Raw genomic sequence first — 18,979 nt, 5'->3', positions numbered from 1 at the left:
TCACCTAGACAGGAGACAAAACGTCTGCAACACAAATTCCCAGCTTGGCGAACAGAACCATAACAACATTGTCTATTTATCCTGTCCATGTCCCTCATAATTTTACAAACCTCTATAAGGTCACCCTTCAGCCTCCACCGCTCCAGGGAAAAAAGCTCCAGCCTGTTCAGCCTCTCCCTATAGCTCAAATCCTCCAAACCTGGCAACATCTTTGTAAATCTTTTCTGAACCCTTTCCAGTTTCACAACGTCTTTGCGATAGGAAAACCAGAATTGCATGATATATTCCAACAGTGGCCTAACCAATGTCCTGCACAGCCGCAACATGACCCCCTAACTCCTGTACTCAATACTCTGACCAATAAAAGAAAGTATACCAAACGCCTTCTTCACTAGCCTATCTACCTGCGACTCCACTTTCAAGGAGCTATGAACCTGCACTTCAAAATCTCTTTGTTCAGCAACAGTCCGTAGAACCTTACCATTAAGTGCATGAGTCCTGATAAGATTTGCTTTCCCAAAATGCAGCACCTTGCATTTATCTGAATTAAACTCCACCTGCCACTTCTCAGCCCATTGGCCCACCTGGTTAAGATCCTGTTGTAATCTGAGGTAACTCTCTTCACTGTCCACCACACCTCCAATTTTGATGTCATCTGCAAACGTACTAACTGTACCTCTTATGCTCACTGTCAGAGGCTGAGGGGGTGACCTTATAGAGGTTTACAAAATTATGAGGGACATGGATAGGGTAAATAGGCAAAGTCTTTTTTCTGGGTCGAGGAGTCCAGAACTAGAGGGCATAGGTTTAGAGTGAGAGGGCAAAGATATAAAAGAGGCCTACGGGGCAACTTTTTCACGCAGATGGTGGTCCGTGTATGGATTGAGCTGCCAGAGGAAGTGGTGGAGGCTGGTACAATTACAACAGTTAAGAGGCATTTGAATGGGTATATGAATAGGAAGGGTTTGGAGGGATATGGGTCAGGTGCTGGCAGGTGAGACTAGATTGGGTTGGGATATCTGGTCGGCATGGACAGGTTGGACCGAAGAGTCTCTATCCATGCTGTACATCTCTATGACTCTAAGGTAAATGTAGTAAATATGTTTTTTAAATCGATGAGAGCGTTTTGTTTTTAAATAATAAATTCCTTAGTAGACATTTAAGAACTTTATGAATTCTCAGGACAATGCTTAAAAGCTGCCTGTTGTGGATACTGGATAAACTGGCAAAGAAGGTATAAGTGCAAAAGGTGGTATGTGGAGTGGCATGAGTTGTCATTAATTGGCACTGGGGCAATAATAGGTTACAGGTATTCGTGAAGGGGACAAGGTTGTAAGGGGGCTATTTGGAGAAAGTTCAGGGACATCGATTGACATGGTTTTAGGGGACAGGAGGCATGAGGTTAAGAGTGAGAGAGTGTGTGTGTTTGGAGGGACAGGGGGTGCAAAGAATGAAGGTAGCATTTTGTTTTAGTTTGTTTTATATCTTTGGCAAGGTTCTGAAGCAGTGCCTTTCGTCCAGCCAGCCTGTATACCTGGAAGCCTTCAAACTCATTCCGGGAACACCTGCCACGGCTCATCCCATCCCACAGAATGAAAACCTTCTGGAGCATTTATTCCTGGGTAAGGATTGTGGAGCAGAGCATTTCTGATCTGGGTGGAAAAATTCTGGCTGTTCCGTTGTCGAGTATTCCCCAATATAAATACAGGAAGGAGTCCCTTAAAATGTTTGAATGTAACTGGTCGCCCATTTAATATTTTAACTTTATTTGTGGGACTTGGGCATGATTGGCTGGCCAGCAATGATAATCCATCGCTATTTGCTCTTGAGAAGGTGACGGTGACCTGTCTTCTTGAATCACTGCAGTCCACTTGCTGTGGGTTGACCCACAATGCTGGCAGGGAGGGAATTCCAGGATTATGACCCAATGACTGTGAAGGAATGGCAGTATATTTCCAAGGGCGGTGAGTGGCTTGGAGGGGAACTTGCAGGTGGTGGTGTTCCCAAGTACCTGCTGTCCTTGTCCTTTTAGATGGGAGTGGCTGTGGGTTTGGAAGATGCTGTCTAAGGATCTTCAGTGAATATGTGCAGTGTATTTTGTAGATAGTAAATACTTCTGCTACTGAGCGCCAGTGGTAGAGGGATTGAATGTTTGTAAATGTGGTGTCAATCAAGTGGGTTGCTTTGTTCTGGATTGGGTCAAGCTCCTTGAGTGTTGTTGGATCTGCACCCATCCAGGTAAGTGGGGAATATTCCATCACATTCCTGACTTGTGCCTTGTAAATGGTGGATAGACTTTGGGGTGTCAGGTGAGTTACTTGCCGCAGTATCCCTAGTCTCTGACCTGCTCTTGTAGCCGCTGTGTTTATTGTGGTGAAACCTCCCATTGAGTTTAATTATTCAACTAAATTGCATGATTGAGGCAGTCATCAGAGGTAGGTGGGAGCCTTTTGAATTAATGCAAAATCAGAATTTTGAATGAGGAGTGAGGAGCAAAATTCTGAGTGGTTAAGAACGGGAAGTCACACTCTACCTAAGACTGACTCCTACCCAAAGGAATATGCTGAAATCTACCCTCCATGATATACTTGCTTGCCAGTAAGCCTGTGTCTTTACTGGTTGGCTGTGTGTCAATAAGTTGAATCAAAATCTTCTTCTTAATTAATTTAATCCAACCTATGAAAGAAAGTAGTGAGCCAGATGGGTGGGGCTTCCAAGAGAGGACTGATTGCGGTACCCATCACCTTCCCAATTCTGTTCAAGTCGCTCAGGATCTAGGAAGGTTAAGAAGTTACTTCCAGCTCAGAAATCAAATGAGGTTGTTTAGTGCATTTTATCAAGGACCCCTGCCCACAACCATTTAGAGAACATGGGGAGTTGGGGGCTTTGCCAGATGGAAAGACAATCCAGTAAAAGACAACAGCTTCCTTGCAGAGCTAAATCTACAGGAGATTCCTGAAACATGTGATCCTCAGAGAGGCCCCCTTCCCCAGATGCTTGGCTACACCTGAGGAAACATACCTCACTGTTCTTAACAAAAACAAATCCTCCATCGTTTACTTATCTACAGTCATCTAACGGACTATTCCCCAGCTGATTCCACACACTCCCATTTTGAAGTCTTGTTGCTGTAAGATGGGTACACTTCCTGCAATAATCACTGCATCTAGTGGTACTTTTGGACCAGAACAGTTCTGCTCCTCTTTTTGGCTAAAAGTTCTTGGAGGAAAGATAACTACTTAATAGGAATAAACAGTTCATTTCCTATTAGGCCACAAAATTGCATTAGAGTTCCTGGAAGCAGCTGAAGCACAGTTGACCTTGGCCTTCCAGCCTGTTGTCAGAGACACCAAAAAGTTAATTAAGTTCAGCAAAATACGTCAGTCATTATGGGACAGCTCTAACCAGTTGGGAATGCAGAGTAGTGGTCCCAGCATTTGGAGTGTGTCAGCTCCATTGGAGGAAGTTGTTGAGCCAGAAATGGGGGATTGGGCGGATGGTCAGAAGGGGAAAGGGAAAAAGCAGTAACAATTAGGGAGGCAATTAATAATGCTGTGATTTTTTTTAAACATCTGAGCCTTTGTTCCTGTTTTCTGTAAGTAATCTTGTGTCAGATTCACAAAAAACAATCCTACTTTTGTCTTGCTATCTCAATTTTTACCTTTTATATAAAAACTATCCCCGGTCACGCTTAAATCTCATTTCTTTTATTCAGTTTTCAGTGTTTTGCCTTCTATGTTTGTTGTAACATTTAATGCACTGTCTAAAAGCAGGCTTTCTCTCTTGGCCAGAGAAATTGTGTTGGACTTTCCTCTTTGGTGTTAGCAATAATTTTGTCATAGCTTTACAAAAATCTCAGTATTGGGATCTTAAAGTTTTATGTTTAAAACTAGGCACTGAAACTACAAGTGACATCAGAAATATGACAGGTCTGCCTCTACAAATAATAAAACAAAAACGCAACTCAATACTAAATGAAAAGAACTGACAACAGCATAACGATGGGAATAAATTGAGAAGGAAAGTTAACAGACAGAATGCAGACAGGAAACACAGAATGATTTTGTTATTCTTGTATGACCATGAAGATTCTCAAATTAACTTGTGCCCTTCCTACCCTCCACAATTAGGGAAGCAGTGGTTTGTTGATCTCCACATTCACAGGTATATTCTCCAGCATCTTCTAGAGTTAAGTCAGAAATAACCAACTCAGCCACAGGACCATTTTGCCTCACTTCATATTTGCTACTAGATTTAATAGATTCTGAGCCTTTCTTCCATGTTACAGCCATTCCATCTTCAGAAAGTTCACAATGAAGAATTGTTGTACCTTCTTCCTGTGCTTTTAGGTCCTGGAGGTTTTGTCTGAAAAGAACTAGAAATGCAAATAATAAGTTAAAGTAAGTTATTCCTTTATGAACAAACTGAATTCTTCTTTTGTGCCAAACCTTTCACTGCCAGTCCACATCCTAATTCTCTGTAGAACACAATACTGTTACAAACTTAGGCCAAAAAGATGCCAACGTTCAGAATTAGGTTCAATAGGGAGATCAAAGAAATGGGGTTGAAGAAATAAGAGAGCAGGAAGTGTAAGTGTGACTTAACTATATTCTCAATGGGAGGGTAAATACCAAGATGATTTGGCCAGTTTGTTTATGCGTTGCAAGTTTTGTACAGTTCTAATTATTTTTTGATGAACACCTGCTTCCTTTCTGTGTAAAAGATTGATTGAAGATTACTTTTTGCCTTGACTTAATTAAATTTATGAATCATCCACTTCCGCAATACCCGACAAGTTAACTAGCTTCCATTACATCTGAGTAAATAATGTCCATTTTGAACTTATGAACTACCTGGTTTCTGTTGAGCAGGTAATGTTAAAAACTAATCTAGTTGGGGTCTTGTATTGTAGTGGTAGTGTATCTACCTCTGAGTCAGATTACCTGAGTTCAAGTCCTACCTGCTCTGGATGTGTGCATCATTTCTGAACAGATGAATGGAGTATCTAAAAAAGTAATTTGTCATGTGATGTTCTTTGCTGGAAAGGTCACGTAAATGAATGATTATGGAAATCTTGATTCGACTTGATTGCATACTGCTATTTGACCAATATTTGAGTAGCATTTAGCACTTTTAAAAGATGAAATTTTTGGAAGTGGGGGTAGATTAGTAATGTCTTTGATCAGTCACAAATTTACAAACACAAGAATTGACTAAATGAACCATTTGAAAAACCGATACAACCACTTATTGATGACTGTACTGAAATGCCTGTTAACAGCACTAAAAGAATGACAACTCTTCTCAGATACAAAAACACTGTACGATACCTTTAGGTTTTTCTTGCACCATCAACTTAGCTGTTGAACTTTCACAACCGATCTTGAATACAACAGTTCCTGAGTCATCTGGTGTGAGGTTTTTCATTGTCAATGTGTGTATCTTATTAGTAGCTTCAACTTCATGGAGTTCATTATTCTGAACTAGTGTTCCATTCAGCCACCACTGTGCATTTGCAGCATCTTCATGAGACACTTCACACAGAAATTTCACTGTGTTTTGAGCAAACACACTAGTGTCTTCAAGTCCACGAACAATTTTTATGTGTTCTGAAAAACAATGTTGAGATGAGAGTGCCTTCAAGTTAAGACAAACATTTATATTATTCACCTCAGTCATATCACTTTTTAGTTATTTCAAGTACCAATGAAGAAGCAGGAGAAGTAACAATTATTGGTATCTTCTAAATTCTCTGACATTTTTTGAAAAACTTTTAACACTGATATTCATAATTTTATGGGACTGCACTATTCAAAGTGGAGGATAGCTCAGTAGGAACATTATAATCGTTAATAATTCTTAATAGTAAACTCAGGAACATCAACATCATTTCTCAGCATTTATCTCAATGCTTGTGTGGCTTTGCTGTTTGCATTGTTTATCATGTATTACAAGTGGCTAAAATATTAAATAATATTCATATAACATTTTAAACACAGAAAAACATTCAAAGGTGCTTCAGAAAGATATTAAAATCAGCCTAAAACCCAAAGATGGTATCATTGGGGGGAAATAAAAGTAATGATTTTTAAAGAGGATGCTGATAAGTCACAGATTTAGACAATGGAGCCTATCCATTTGAAGGCATGGATACCAATGGTGAGGAAAGTTGGGCCTCACTACACAAGTTTATGGTGGAGATTTAACTCCACATTCTCTGATCTAAAGTTATCAAGTGAGCCTGTCAATACTTCACTACAGAACAGTATTTTACCTATTCACTTAAACATGAACTAAAATGGAAGTACAAAAAGAATAACATCATTAACATCTAAGTATACCATATTTGTTAGACCATAAAACTACCAGGATTTTGAAAGGAAACTTCAGGAAATATTTGGACATAACCTTCAGAGTAACAAATACATGGCACTTTTAGGCAATGCTTTGCAGAAAAATAGTAATGGTTCAGCAAATATGGTATGTGAATTTTTTTAATAGAATCAATTAATGAAAATAAGCTACATCACTGCTAAGAAACGTATGGAAACCTTTGACTGTGAGGGTAGCTGTTGTTTGGTCATCACCAGAATCACAAATATATACTCCACCATCCTCTTTCTTCACATTGTGGATCAGCAATTCAACAGCACAGCCTTTTCGAATCAGATCATACTTGTCACCATGGTTAAGTTTTTCGGATCCTTTTCTCCACATCACTGGTGCGTCAGCCTTAGTAAGTTCACAGTGAAGCGTTATCATACTACCTTCATCGGCTTCCTGGCTTTGCAGTTTCTTCATAAAATACACAGGTGCAGCTATAGTTCATAATGAATAAAAGAACTTTAGAAAAATGCAAAATTAATCAGAAGTACTAACTCAAATGATGGTTCACCTCCAAATAATGGATAACATTATTTAAAAATGCGTGCAAGTCATCAATTGTTTTAAGGGTATATAATATGAACAATGAACAACATTAGATTTTATAATACAATCAATATGTCACAAGAAGCTTCCTTCCCTTCCTGAGGAGAAGATGTAAACCTGATTTCCAGAAGTAATTTCTTACTCGTATAATAGTAACTTGCATGTGCCAATTCTGCTATTTTGAGGTATTTGAAAGAAACCACTACACTTAAGTTACAATACCCTTTAAGACTGCAAACAACTTCTTTTTCACAAGGTAATCAGTTACCTTTCACTTGCAGTACTGCAGTGCTCTGTCTCAGGCCTGAATCACATGTATAGTCTCCAGAGTCCTCTATGTTCACGTCATGAATCAGTAGCATGTGCACATTATCTTCTTGTTTGATTTCATACTTCTCACTTGGAAAAATTGCATGTGAGCCCATCTTCCATGTAACTGGAACGTTAGGTTGTGATAGTTTACAAAGTAGGGTTGTCGTGCTATTTTCCATTGCTTCCATGTTTTCAAGCTCTTGTGTAAAGGTAAGCGGGGGACCTAAAGTGATTGGACATCTTTTTAATCTTTTGTGTACAATACAGAAATAGACAGTTTTTAACTCACTTAGAAAATGATCACGGCAACAATGGCAGAGAGATTCCAAAATAAATCAAATGCCAAACTATATAAATGATTTGGATATGAGCATAAGAGGTATAGTTAGTAAGTTTGCAGATGACACCAAATTGGAGGTGCAGTGGACAGTGAAGAAGGTTACCTCAGATTACAACAGGATCTTGATCAGATGGGCCAATGGGCTGAGAAGTGGCAGATGGAGTTTAATTTAGATAAATGTGAGGTGTTGCATTTTGGGAAAGCAAATCTTAACACTTAATGGTAAGGTCCTCGGGAGTGTTGCTGAACAAAGAGACCTTGGAGTGCAGACTCATACTCCTTGAAAGCGGAGTCGCAGGTAGATAGGATTGTGAAGAAGGCATTTGGTATGCTTTCCTTATTGAGCATTGAGTACAGGAGTTGGGATGTCATGTTGCGACTGTACAGGACATTGGTTAGGCCACTATTGGAATATTGCATGCAATTCTGGTCTCCTTCCTATCAGAAAGAAGTTGTGAAACTCGAAAGGGTTCAGAAAGGATTTACAAGGATGTTGCCAGGGTTGGAAGGATTTGAGCTATAGGGAGAGGCTGAACAGGCTGGGGCTGTTTTCCCCTGAGCGTCAGAGGCTGAGGGATGACATTATAGAGGTTTGTAAAATCATGAGGGACATGGACAGGATAAATAGATAATGTCTTTTCCTTGGAGTGGGGGAGTCCAGAACTAGAGGGCATAGTGTTAGAGTGAGAGGGGAAAGATATAAAAAAGACCTAAGAGGCGACTTTCTCACTCAGAGGAAGTGTATGGAATGATCTGCCAAAGGAAGTGGTGGAGGATAGTACAATTGCAACATTTAAAAGGCATCTAGATGGGTATATGAATAGGAAGGATTTGGAAGGATATGAGCCAGGTGCTGGCAGGTGGGACTAGATTTGGGTTGGGATATCTGGTCGGCATGGACGAGTTGGACTGAAGGGGCTGTTTCCATGCTGTATGTCTCTATGACTCTATGACTCTTTATACTCTCAGAGTTAAGTTGCTAGCCTAATACCTGCTACATTATTTTTATTCATTCATGGGATGTGGGTATTGCTGGCTTGGACCAGAATTTATAACCCATCTCGGGTTGCCCTTGAACAGATAATGGCTAGTTGACATCTTGAACCGCTGCAGTCGATGTGTTTTCGATGGATGCATTTGTATTACCATTTATTATGTGTGTCCATTTTTCAACTGATGGAGTTTCATATATCAATACTTCTCCAGGAGGAATGCCCACCTCACTGAGCTGCCAAGAATAGTAGTCAATCCCAGTAACACACCAAGAATATTGAAAGGGAGGTAAGGAAAAGATGCATCTGATTGGCAAATGGGCCTGGAAGCAAGAAGGCCTAGGGTCAAATTAGCCAAACCATATGTTCGACTTAGACCTCTCCATCACCCATTAAATTGGACTGGTGGTGTGGTGATATTTCTTGTGGGCATTAATTATCCACTTTCAGTGCCTCAGCTAGTATACAGACAGGCAGCTTTCCAACTGCCTTTTCTGCCACTTGGAAAATCATAACAGGGTGAATGAGTAAATAGTCAGCATGGTGCTCGATTTTCTAAATTTCCTATCTGTAGATAGCCTGTAAAATGTAGTCCCCAGTATAAGTAATGGTGGACATGAAACAATAAGATTACCTTTTAAAACCACCCAGTTTACTGATGTTCTTCAGATAAATTGCTACCTTTAACAGATCTGGACTATACTGTACATATTTTCTGATTAACCTGTTCAGCAATGTTATAACACACCTCTGGGGCTAGTGGGACTTGAACCTGAACCTCCTGGCCCAGAGATAGGGACACTATCACAGTGCCACACAAGCCTCTCGCTTATAAAGAATGCAACATCAAACCCAGAATGATGTGGTTGACTCTTAGTAGCCCTCTAAAATAGCCTAGTAAATCAGCCAATTGTATTCACTGTGAGATCTTACCATCTTTCTTTCAAGGGTAATTGTAAGCATAAATGCTCGCCTTACCAGCAATATCCATAATTCCATGAATCAATATGCAAGGCAGCTAGAAACTCTATGTGGAAATTGGCATGATTTATATTTCAGAATGGTGAAAAGCCTGAAAAACTGTTTTTGTATAAAACCATTTTTGCTATAATTTAATTCTCCCTAACTGTATAACAATCATCCCGTGATTATTTCAGCATACAGCTACTTCAACATGGTTCTAGTGGACAAAAGGTAAAATACAAGACTTGCGACAAAATAAACTAAGCAGATGTTTCTGTTATTCTTTATCATTCCATACCTTTTACTAACAGTTTTGCAGATGATGTGTGTTTTCCAACTTTAAAGGTAACAGTACCACAGTCTTCTTGAGTGACATTCTTTAATTTCAGGGTATGAATCGTTCCATGTTCAATAGATATTTCATTCATTTCATTGTGCTGCAAAGGAATGTCGCCCAGCCACCACTGCACATCAGCAAAATTTTCAGGATGCACTTTGCACTCAAACACGGCAGTTTCATTAACAAAAACTGTTACATCCTTTAGGCATTCAATAATTTTTACTTCTGATACTACAAAAAGAAAACAGAAAATTATAGGTTTACAACTATCAACAAAAGTGTCAGCCATTTTACAAATTAGCTATTTACACAGTTTTAATCAAATGCACTGTAATTAGGTTTTGAGGTCAACCTTGACTTTATTGAATAGCGGAGCAGGCTCAAGGAGCTGAATGACCTACTATTGTTCCTACTTTACATATTCGTAATTATTACTGGATGTGAAATTAGGCATTCAGAACAGACAGGCTGGAGGCTAACTTGGAGAAAGACACTAGACTTGCAATGTGCAAATGCCAAATGATGCAGAAAACATGGCACTTTTGTCTCTTCTGCTCATAACTATGAATGCAGCATGCAGCCAGGGCTAACTGCATTGTTGAGTGCTATGTGCTTTAAAGGGAAACCAAAAATTGTAATGTACTGGTGTGAGTTAAAGGTAGCCTGCCAAATGTAAAGCAGCCTGGACCTCTTAAAAGCACCACTGCAGCTGGAGTAGTGAGGGAATTCCTAGTACATTTCACTATGGCATTGAAAAAAAGCAGGATAATGGCAAAATACACAACTGAGCATGCTCCAAGTTTCGCTGAGACACTTTGGAAGCCTTGCTGGAAGATGACAAGCATTTGTCCTTGCATCTTGACTGCTCCAGAGGCTTTATTTGTATCTCTCAGCCAGCCTGCCTAGACTGCTATTTATGCGAGGATGGTGTGGTGTAAAGCCAGATCTTTAAGATTCTTCTAGAGCTGCTTGAAGTTATCCTTCCAAACCATCTGCAGCCTTGATGTCAGGGGATAGCTCTTGTCATCCAAAGAAATTTTTGTTGGTTTTCCATGATGACTCAAATACAGAAGACAACATTCAGACAAAGGTAGTGGTTCTGTTCGCCGAGCTGGAAGTTTTTGTTGCAAACGTTTCGTCCCCTGGCTAGGAGACATCATCAGTGCTGTGGAGCCTCCTGCGAAGCGCTTCTTTGATGTTTCTTCCGGCATTTACAGTGGTCTGTCCTTGCCGCTTCCGGGTGTCAGTTTCAGCTCTCCGCTGTAGTGATTGGTATATTGGGTCCAGGTCGATGTGTCTGTTGATGGAATTTGTGGATGAATGCCATGCCTCTAGGAATTCCCTGGCTGTTCTCTGTCTGGCTTGTCCTATGATAGTGGTGTTTTCCCAGTCGAATTCATGTTGCTTGTTGTCTGAGTGTGTGGCTACTAGGGATAGCTGGTCGTGTCGTTTCGTGGCTAGTTGGTGTTCATGTATGCGGATTGTTAGCTGTCTTCCTGTTTGTCCTATATAGTGTTTTGTGCAGTCCTTGCATGATATTTTATACACTACATTAGTTTTGCTCATGTTGGGTATTGGCTCCTTTGTTCTAGTAAGTTGTTGTCTGAGCATGGCTGTTGGTTTGTGTGCCGTTATGAGTCCTAGGGGTCGCAGTAGTCTGGCTGTCAGTTCTGAAACGCTCCTGATGTATGGTAGTGTGGCTAGTCCTTTTGGTTGTGGCATGTCCTCGTTCCTCGGTCTATCTCTTAGGCATCTGTTGATAAAGTTGCGCGGGTATCCATTTTTGGCGAATACCTTGTATAGGTGTTCCTCTTCCTCTTTTCGCAGTTCTGGTGTACTGCAGTGTGTTGTAGCTCTTTTGAATAGTGTCCTGATGCAGCTTCGTTTGTGTGTGTTGGGGTGGTTACTTTCATAGTTTAGGACTTGGTCTGTGTGTGTTGTTTTCCTGTGTACCCTTGTGGTGAATTCTCCGTTCGGTGTTCTCTGTATTATCACGTCTAGGAATGGGAGTTGGCTGTCCTTTTGTACTTCTCTCGTGAATCGGATGCCTGTGAGTGTGGCGTTGATGATCTGGTGTGTTTTTTCTATTTCTGTGTTTTTGATGATTACGAAAGTGTCATCAACATATCTGACCCAGAGTTTGGGTTGAATTTGTGGTAGGGCTGTTTGTTCTAACCTTTACATAACTGCCTCTGCTATGAGTCCCGAGATTGGTGATCCCATGGGTGTTCCGTTGATTTGTTCGTATATCTGATTGTTGAATGTAAAGTGTGTAGTGAGGCATAAGTCCAGTAGTTTAAGTATGCCGTCTTTGTTGATAGGTTCCGCCTCCTGTTTTCTGTTGTGTATGTCCAGTAGGTTGGCTATTGTTTCTCTGGCTAGGGTTTTGTCAATCGAAGTGAACAGTGCCGTCACGTCGAATGAGATCATGGTTTCTTCTTTGTCTATGTGTGTATTCCTGATGGCGTCCAAGAATTCCTGTGTTGATTGTATGGAGTGTTTGGATCCGCTGACCAGGTGTTTCAGTTTCTGTTGTAGTTCTTTGGCCAGTTTGTATGCTGGTGTCCCTGGTAGTGATACTATGGGTCTGAGTGGGATGTCTGGTTTGTGTACTTTGGGTAGTCCATAGAATCTGGGGGTGTTGTTGCTTTCCGGTTTCATTCTTCGTAGGTCCGCTTTGGTTATCTGTCCGTTTTTTTGGAGATTCCTTAGAGTGTTATTTATTCTATTGGTGAGTTGTGGTGTGGGGTCCGAGTCCTTCATTTGGTAGGTGTTGGTGTCTGCTAGTAGGTGTTGTGCTTTTTTGATGTAGTCTGATTTATCTAGGATGACAGTCATTCTTTACCAGCAGATAAAGGCAGAATGACTGTCATCCTAGATAAATCAGACTACATCAAAAAAGCACAACACCTACTAGCAGACAACTCCCATTCCTAGACGTGATAGTACAGAGAACACCGAACGGAGAATTCACCACAAGGGTACACAGGAAAACAACACACACAGACCAAGTCCTAAACTATGAAAGTAACCACCCCAACACACACAAACGAAGCTGCATCAGGACACTATTCAAAAGAGCTACAACACACTGCAGTACACCAGAACTGCGAAAAGAACTAGAACAAAGGAGCCAATACCCAACATGAGCAAAACTAATGTAGTGTATAAAATACCATGCAAGGACTGCACAAAACACTATATAGGACAAACAGGAAGACAGCTAACAATCCGCATACATGAACACCAACTAGCCACGAAACGACACGACCAGCTATCCCTAGTAGCCACACACTCAGACAACAAGCAACATGAATTCGACTGGGAAAACACCACTATCATAGGACAAGCCAGACAGAGAACAGCCAGGGAATTCCTAGAGGCATGGCATTCATCCACAAATTCCATCAACAGACACATCGACCTGGACCCAATATACCAATCACTACAGCGGAGAGCTGAAACTGACACCCGGAAGCGGCAAGGACAGACCACTGTAAATGCCGGAAGAAACATCAAAGAAGCGCTTCGCAGGAGGCTCCACAGCACTGATGATGCCTCCTAGCCAGGGGACGAAACGTTTGCAACAAAAACTTCCAGCTCGGCGAACAGAACCAGTACAACAAGCACCCGAGCTACAAATCTTCGCACAAACTTTGATTCAGACAAAGGTGCTGAAGAATTGCACACCAAAACTATTTTAAAAAATATTCATGCTAAGAATGAGTGTCACTGGTTAGGCCTGCATTTATTGCCCATCCCAGAAGGAGTCAATAGTCAACCAATTGCTGTGTGGCTAGAGTCACATGTATCAGACCAGGTAAGATGGCAGTTTCCTTCTCTAATTCTTAAACCAGATTATTTTTTCTGACAATTGACAATGGGCTCAGGATCATCATTAGACTCTAAATTCCAGAATTTTAAAAATTGAATTCAAATTTCATCATCTGATGTGGCAGGATTCAAAATTGGGTCCCCAGAACATTAATAGGACTCTGGATTAATATTCCAGCAATAATATCACAGGCCATCACCTCCCCTATCTGCACCCTTAGCCAAGCTGGTTCAGTACAGCTACAACCCAGTAGTCTACCCAGCTTTGTGGAATACTACATAGATATAACCTGTCCACAAAAACAGGACAAATCCAATCTGGCTAATTACCTATCAATCTACTCCTGATCATTAGCCTAATGATGGGAAAGATCTTTGATAATGTGATCAAGAGCTCTTGTTCATCAATAACCAGCTCTAGACACTTAATTTAGGTCCTGCAGAGCTCCCCATGACCTCATTGACAGCCTTGGTTCAAGTATGAACTCCACAGGGAAGGCAAGTGATGTCGATGCCACATACAACTGAGTATTACATCAATATGTGCATGTGGAACGGTGTTGGGGGGAAGTGAAGGAGAAGATTATCTGCTGGTTGGAGTCATAGTTAAAAAAGAATATGGCTGTGGTGGGCAGAGATCAGTCATCTCAGTTCCACAACATCATGCAAGAGTCCCTCGACTTATTGCCCTAAGTCCAACCATCTTGGCTGCCCCATCAATGATCTTCCCTCCATTATAAGGTCAGAAGTGGGGTCACTTGTTAATGAACCTGCACAATGTTTAGCACATTCACACCTCTTCAGATACTGAAGCAATCTATGGTCGTATGTAGTATCTCCTGCACAACATTCAGGCTTGGGCTGACAAGTGGCAAATGACATTCATGGCATGCAAGTGCTAGGCTATGACCATTTTCAATAAGAAATAATCTACTTACCTTTCTCAGATGTTCAATGTCATTATTGAATCACTACTATTAACATCCTGATCGTTACCATTGACCAGAAACTGAACTGGACTAGCCATATAAATTTGGCTGTCTATAACAGAATTTCAGTGGATAGAAAATCTGCAATTAGTAACCACCCTCTGGTTTCCAAATGCCTGTTCATCATCGATAAGGACAAGTATTATGGAATATTCTCCTTTTGCCAAGGTGAGGGCAGCTCCAACAACATTCAAGAAGCACAACACCACCCAAGAGAAAAACAGCTTATTTGACTGGTGCCCCATCCATCATTTTAAACATTCACTCCTTTCACCATTGGTGGTGTCAGTACAAAGCATCTGCAAGATGTGCTGCTGTCACTCAATGAGAGTTCTCTAACAGTATCTTTTAAAAGCCTGACTTCTACTACCTAGAAGGGCAAGTTCAGCAGCTGTATGAGTAAACCACCATGTATAGGTTCTTACCTAAGCCATATACTAATCTAATTTTGAACTATGTTGCTATTCCTTCCCTAATACTCGGTCACAATCATGGAACCCCCTCCCTAACTGCAACATGGGTTTATCTACACCCCAAGGACAGCACTTCTTTAAAAAGGCATCTCAGAACCACCTTTGCAAGGGCAATAAATATCGATCTAGCTAGTGACACTCACATCCAAAGAACAAAGAGTAAAATAAAGGCACAGTGGACTGCCACAAAGTGAACACACAACAACTACTGTATTGCTTGGATACCAGACTTTGGCCTTCTGAAATCCTCTACATATGCTCGGCAACAAACAGTTGTTTAAGGGAATGGAATCCATTTCAGCTGTGGTACATCTCAAAGCTGGCACATGTCTCCCTGAAACTAATGTGTGTGCAGTATCTGTTAGGGTTTAGGACAGAGGTGTAAATCAGGGTCCAATAACCAGGGTCTGACACTCTAGGGTGCCTTCTGTGCTTGGGTAATGCCACAGATGCCTGGGTCAGAAAAAATCTCAACCCGTGATTCTGACCTTGACCCTAACCTTGACACTGGAACTATGAGAAGTCTGCAATCTTTGGGAAACTGCTCACTCCATTTCCAGCTTGTTAGGAGAGAATACTCTTTTTGAATAGACAGTCAAACCCACCATCTCTGATGCAACAGCAACTATAGAGAATTGCTGCGAATAACTCCACATTCAACCTGGAAGGCGCAAGATGGATAAACGATTTTGGCTTTGGTCTTGTATCAAACCAGCATTATTCTGCTTAGTTCGAAACAAAAAAAGGCTGCAGATGCTGGAATCCAAAATAGACAGGCAGGAGGTTGGAAGAACACAGCAAACCAGGCAGCATCAAGAGATGGAGAAGTCGATGTTCGGGTGTAATCCTTCTTCAGTACTGGGGGTGGATGTAGGGGGACTGCAGACAAAGAGGGTGGCAGGGTCAGTGTGGTGAAGTGGAGATAGGTGAAGAAGACAGAGGGTACGACCTGGTTGGTCATTGGGAGGAATGAATCCGGTCGGTGGCAGGGAGGAGTGGAAAGGAGGGGGAGGGGCTGAGAAGGGAGTCGGGGGTTGGGAAGGGAGGTTATTTGAACTTGGAGAACTCAACGTTGGGCCCTCCAGACTGTAGGCTGGCCAGACGGAAGATGAGGTGTTGTTTCTCCAGTTTGTGGTGTGGTTTGTTGCGGCAATGGAGGAGGCTAAGGATGGTCATGTCAGAAAGGGAGCGAGAAGGGGAATTAAAATGGGTGGTGACTTGGAGGTCCGGTCATCCCCTGTGAGCCCCGCTGGGATGTTCAGCGAACCGTTTCCTAAGTTTACGTTCGGTTTCTCCTGATGAATGCAATATGAACAGTTTCTTCTTAATTTATTTGTATAGGGGATACAGGGATTGCTGGCTAGGTCAGTATTTATTGCCATTAGCTAATTGCACTGGAGAAGTTGATGGTTTAGCTGCCCTTTTGAACAGCTCCAGTCCTTAGGATGTAGGTACATACACAGTCCTGATAGGTAGGAATCTCCAGGATTTAGATCCAGCAGCAATAAAAGAATGGCAATATTGCTCCAAGTCAGGGTGATATGTGGTTTTGAGGAGTGTTCCCATTAATACGCGATTTTATCTTTCTCAATGATGGAGATTGAGATTTTGGAAGATGCTGTCAAAGAGCCTTAACAGCATGTTTCTTTATTAAGCAGCATTTAATTTCTGTGCTACCGCAAGACTATTTAAAAATGACTCAATTCAACTCACCTTTTACTGTTAAGGAAGCTGTGGTTTGTTGGTCCCCAGAAACACAGGTATATTCACCTGAATCATCAGATTTTACGTCATGTATACTTAACATGTGTACACAACCTTCCTGTTTGATTTCATATCTCTCACTTTGAGAAATTGTTGTTAGTCCTTTCTTCCACACAACTGGAACATTGGCTTGTGAGAGTACACACATGAAAGTTACTGACTCAACCTCATCCACTACCATGTTTTGAAGCAGTTGAGTAAAAGTTGCTGGAGTAGCTGGAAAAAAAAGACATGAATAGCATTCCTTCCCAAACATTTGTTTGGAACTGAGTATGGTATGAATTAAATGGCAGTCTACACTGAAGCTCACAATAATTTGTCCTTGGTGCATGCCTTTCACCAATTGTCTGGAAACAGCAAATATAATACTAAATGGTAACCAAAAATGTCCATAATTTTTCTACAGTGTAAGCCATTAATGAAACCTAAAGTAAATTATGTTCCTTTAAATTATAAAACAGCACCTGTCAGGTTTGCAAATTATTCAGTATTAAATGTTTTTGTGGAAACGCTCCCTCAAACATGTGGAGAATGCACTTGCCAGTTATTTCTATTCGTTTCCAAAATTAATCGTTAACTATTACCTTTGACAGTAAGCTGTGCTGAAGATGTGTGCTTTCCAACTTTGAAGGTCACAGCTCCAGAATCATCCTGTGTGACTTGCCTCAACATCAATGTGTGAATATTGCCACTCTTGATCGAAATTTCGTTCATTTCATTATTCTGCAGTTCAATTCCTCCTAGAACCCATTGAACACCTCGTATATTCTCATGAGAGACTTGACATTCAAACAAAACATCCCCACCTTCGACTACTTCCACGTTTTTCAAACCATCAACAATTGTTACATCTGGCTCTAAAAAAAATGCATCATAGAACAGTAAGTTTTTTTTTGTATTTTAAACATTTCAGCCTCTGAATTCAGTGAGTACAGAAAAAGGATAGAATCTGGAATAGAAGTATTTCTGCAGAGCATGAATCCTCATAAAACTCTGCAATGATACAACATATGGATTCTCTCTACGTATCCTGTGTGGCGTCAGCCTCCATTTATGAGTTACATAAGAGACTAACCCCCCACCCCACCTCCCCAGGGTCCTTAAGCATTTATTTTAAGCTTTGTGGTTTTTTTCCTAGCCTTCAAAATTAACACCAAAGGTATTATATGATATTTCTGCTCTATTATTGTTGTTTCTAAGCTTTAACTCCATTTTTGCAAATATAAGTATTTCATTTTATATTTCAAAATATGTTTCCGAGTTGCCCAAAAACCTTTTTGCTGGGTCTTTCATTGAGGATTCTCATAGCTAGCTTTTGTAACCATGATGATAGCTATTTTAATCACTCAATAAGGTTTTCAATATTTTGTCTTCAAAGTTAAACAAAGGATTTGGAAAAGTAAGGAAATTTCCAGGAAATGTATTCTTTTGTTTCATTGTCTGAATGTTGTCTGAATATCAACCTTTGTTTTGTTAAAGTAATTTATTTTAATTTGGAATGTTTGATCATATTTAGGTAATCATATATGTTATAGAAACAACATTTTTCTTCCACAGAATAGCTTAACGAACAACTGCCTGTCCTTTCTGCATCTCAGATAAGAGGTTCAATTTTCACTTTGTATGTGTGAATGCATCATGGTGGGGAGGAGTCGCAGTGTGGGTGAATAGCTTTGAATTGGAATTTTAATCAAGGTGTCCCTTGACCAGTGAGCAATCGATTTTCCTTTCCAATCAAGTGCTATGAGCAGGCTCTTGTGGCTTGACAGCTATCAAATGGGATCCAGCTAGAGTAAAAGGAGACTGTGCTTCAACATCAATCTGCCTTCTCAGACAGTTTTTAAACAAATTAATTTAAAGAAGGCAAAATAGAACCAATTAAATGGGATGGGTGGGTAGGTAAGCGGAGGACAGTCACTCCACAGCGTAGCATTGACCATACTCCAGCACTTGCATAGTCAGGTTTTCAGGTAGTGCCAGCAATCTGGCCTGCTACTGGTTGCCTGATTCTAGGCAGTTAAAAAGCCACCCACCCTCCCAAA

At 40.8% G+C, this 18,979-nt stretch overlaps 1 protein-coding gene across 1 annotated transcript in view; it reads right to left on the bottom strand.

Annotated features, from left to right (window-relative positions):
* Window positions 1-18,979, bottom strand: part of obscnb (obscurin, cytoskeletal calmodulin and titin-interacting RhoGEF b) — an 821,414-nt gene that overhangs the window by 307,120 nt on the left and 495,315 nt on the right. Inside the window, exons 56-62 of the mRNA XM_060825732.1 lie at window positions 17,522-17,794; window positions 16,887-17,153; window positions 9,836-10,108; window positions 7,199-7,465; window positions 6,552-6,818; window positions 5,331-5,609; window positions 4,118-4,375 (exon numbers count right to left, since the gene is read on the bottom strand). Coding sequence (XP_060681715.1) covers window positions 4,118-4,375; window positions 5,331-5,609; window positions 6,552-6,818; window positions 7,199-7,465; window positions 9,836-10,108; window positions 16,887-17,153; window positions 17,522-17,794 — 1,884 coding nt within the window. The remainder of the gene's footprint in view (window positions 1-4,117; window positions 4,376-5,330; window positions 5,610-6,551; window positions 6,819-7,198; window positions 7,466-9,835; window positions 10,109-16,886; window positions 17,154-17,521; window positions 17,795-18,979) is intronic.

Source organism: Hemiscyllium ocellatum, chromosome 5, assembly GCF_020745735.1.
Source record: "Hemiscyllium ocellatum isolate sHemOce1 chromosome 5, sHemOce1.pat.X.cur, whole genome shotgun sequence".
NCBI classification, from domain to species: domain Eukaryota; kingdom Metazoa; phylum Chordata; class Chondrichthyes; order Orectolobiformes; family Hemiscylliidae; genus Hemiscyllium; species Hemiscyllium ocellatum.
Note: the sequence above shows the minus strand (reverse complement) of the source record. Positions and strands in the feature narration are given on the sequence as shown.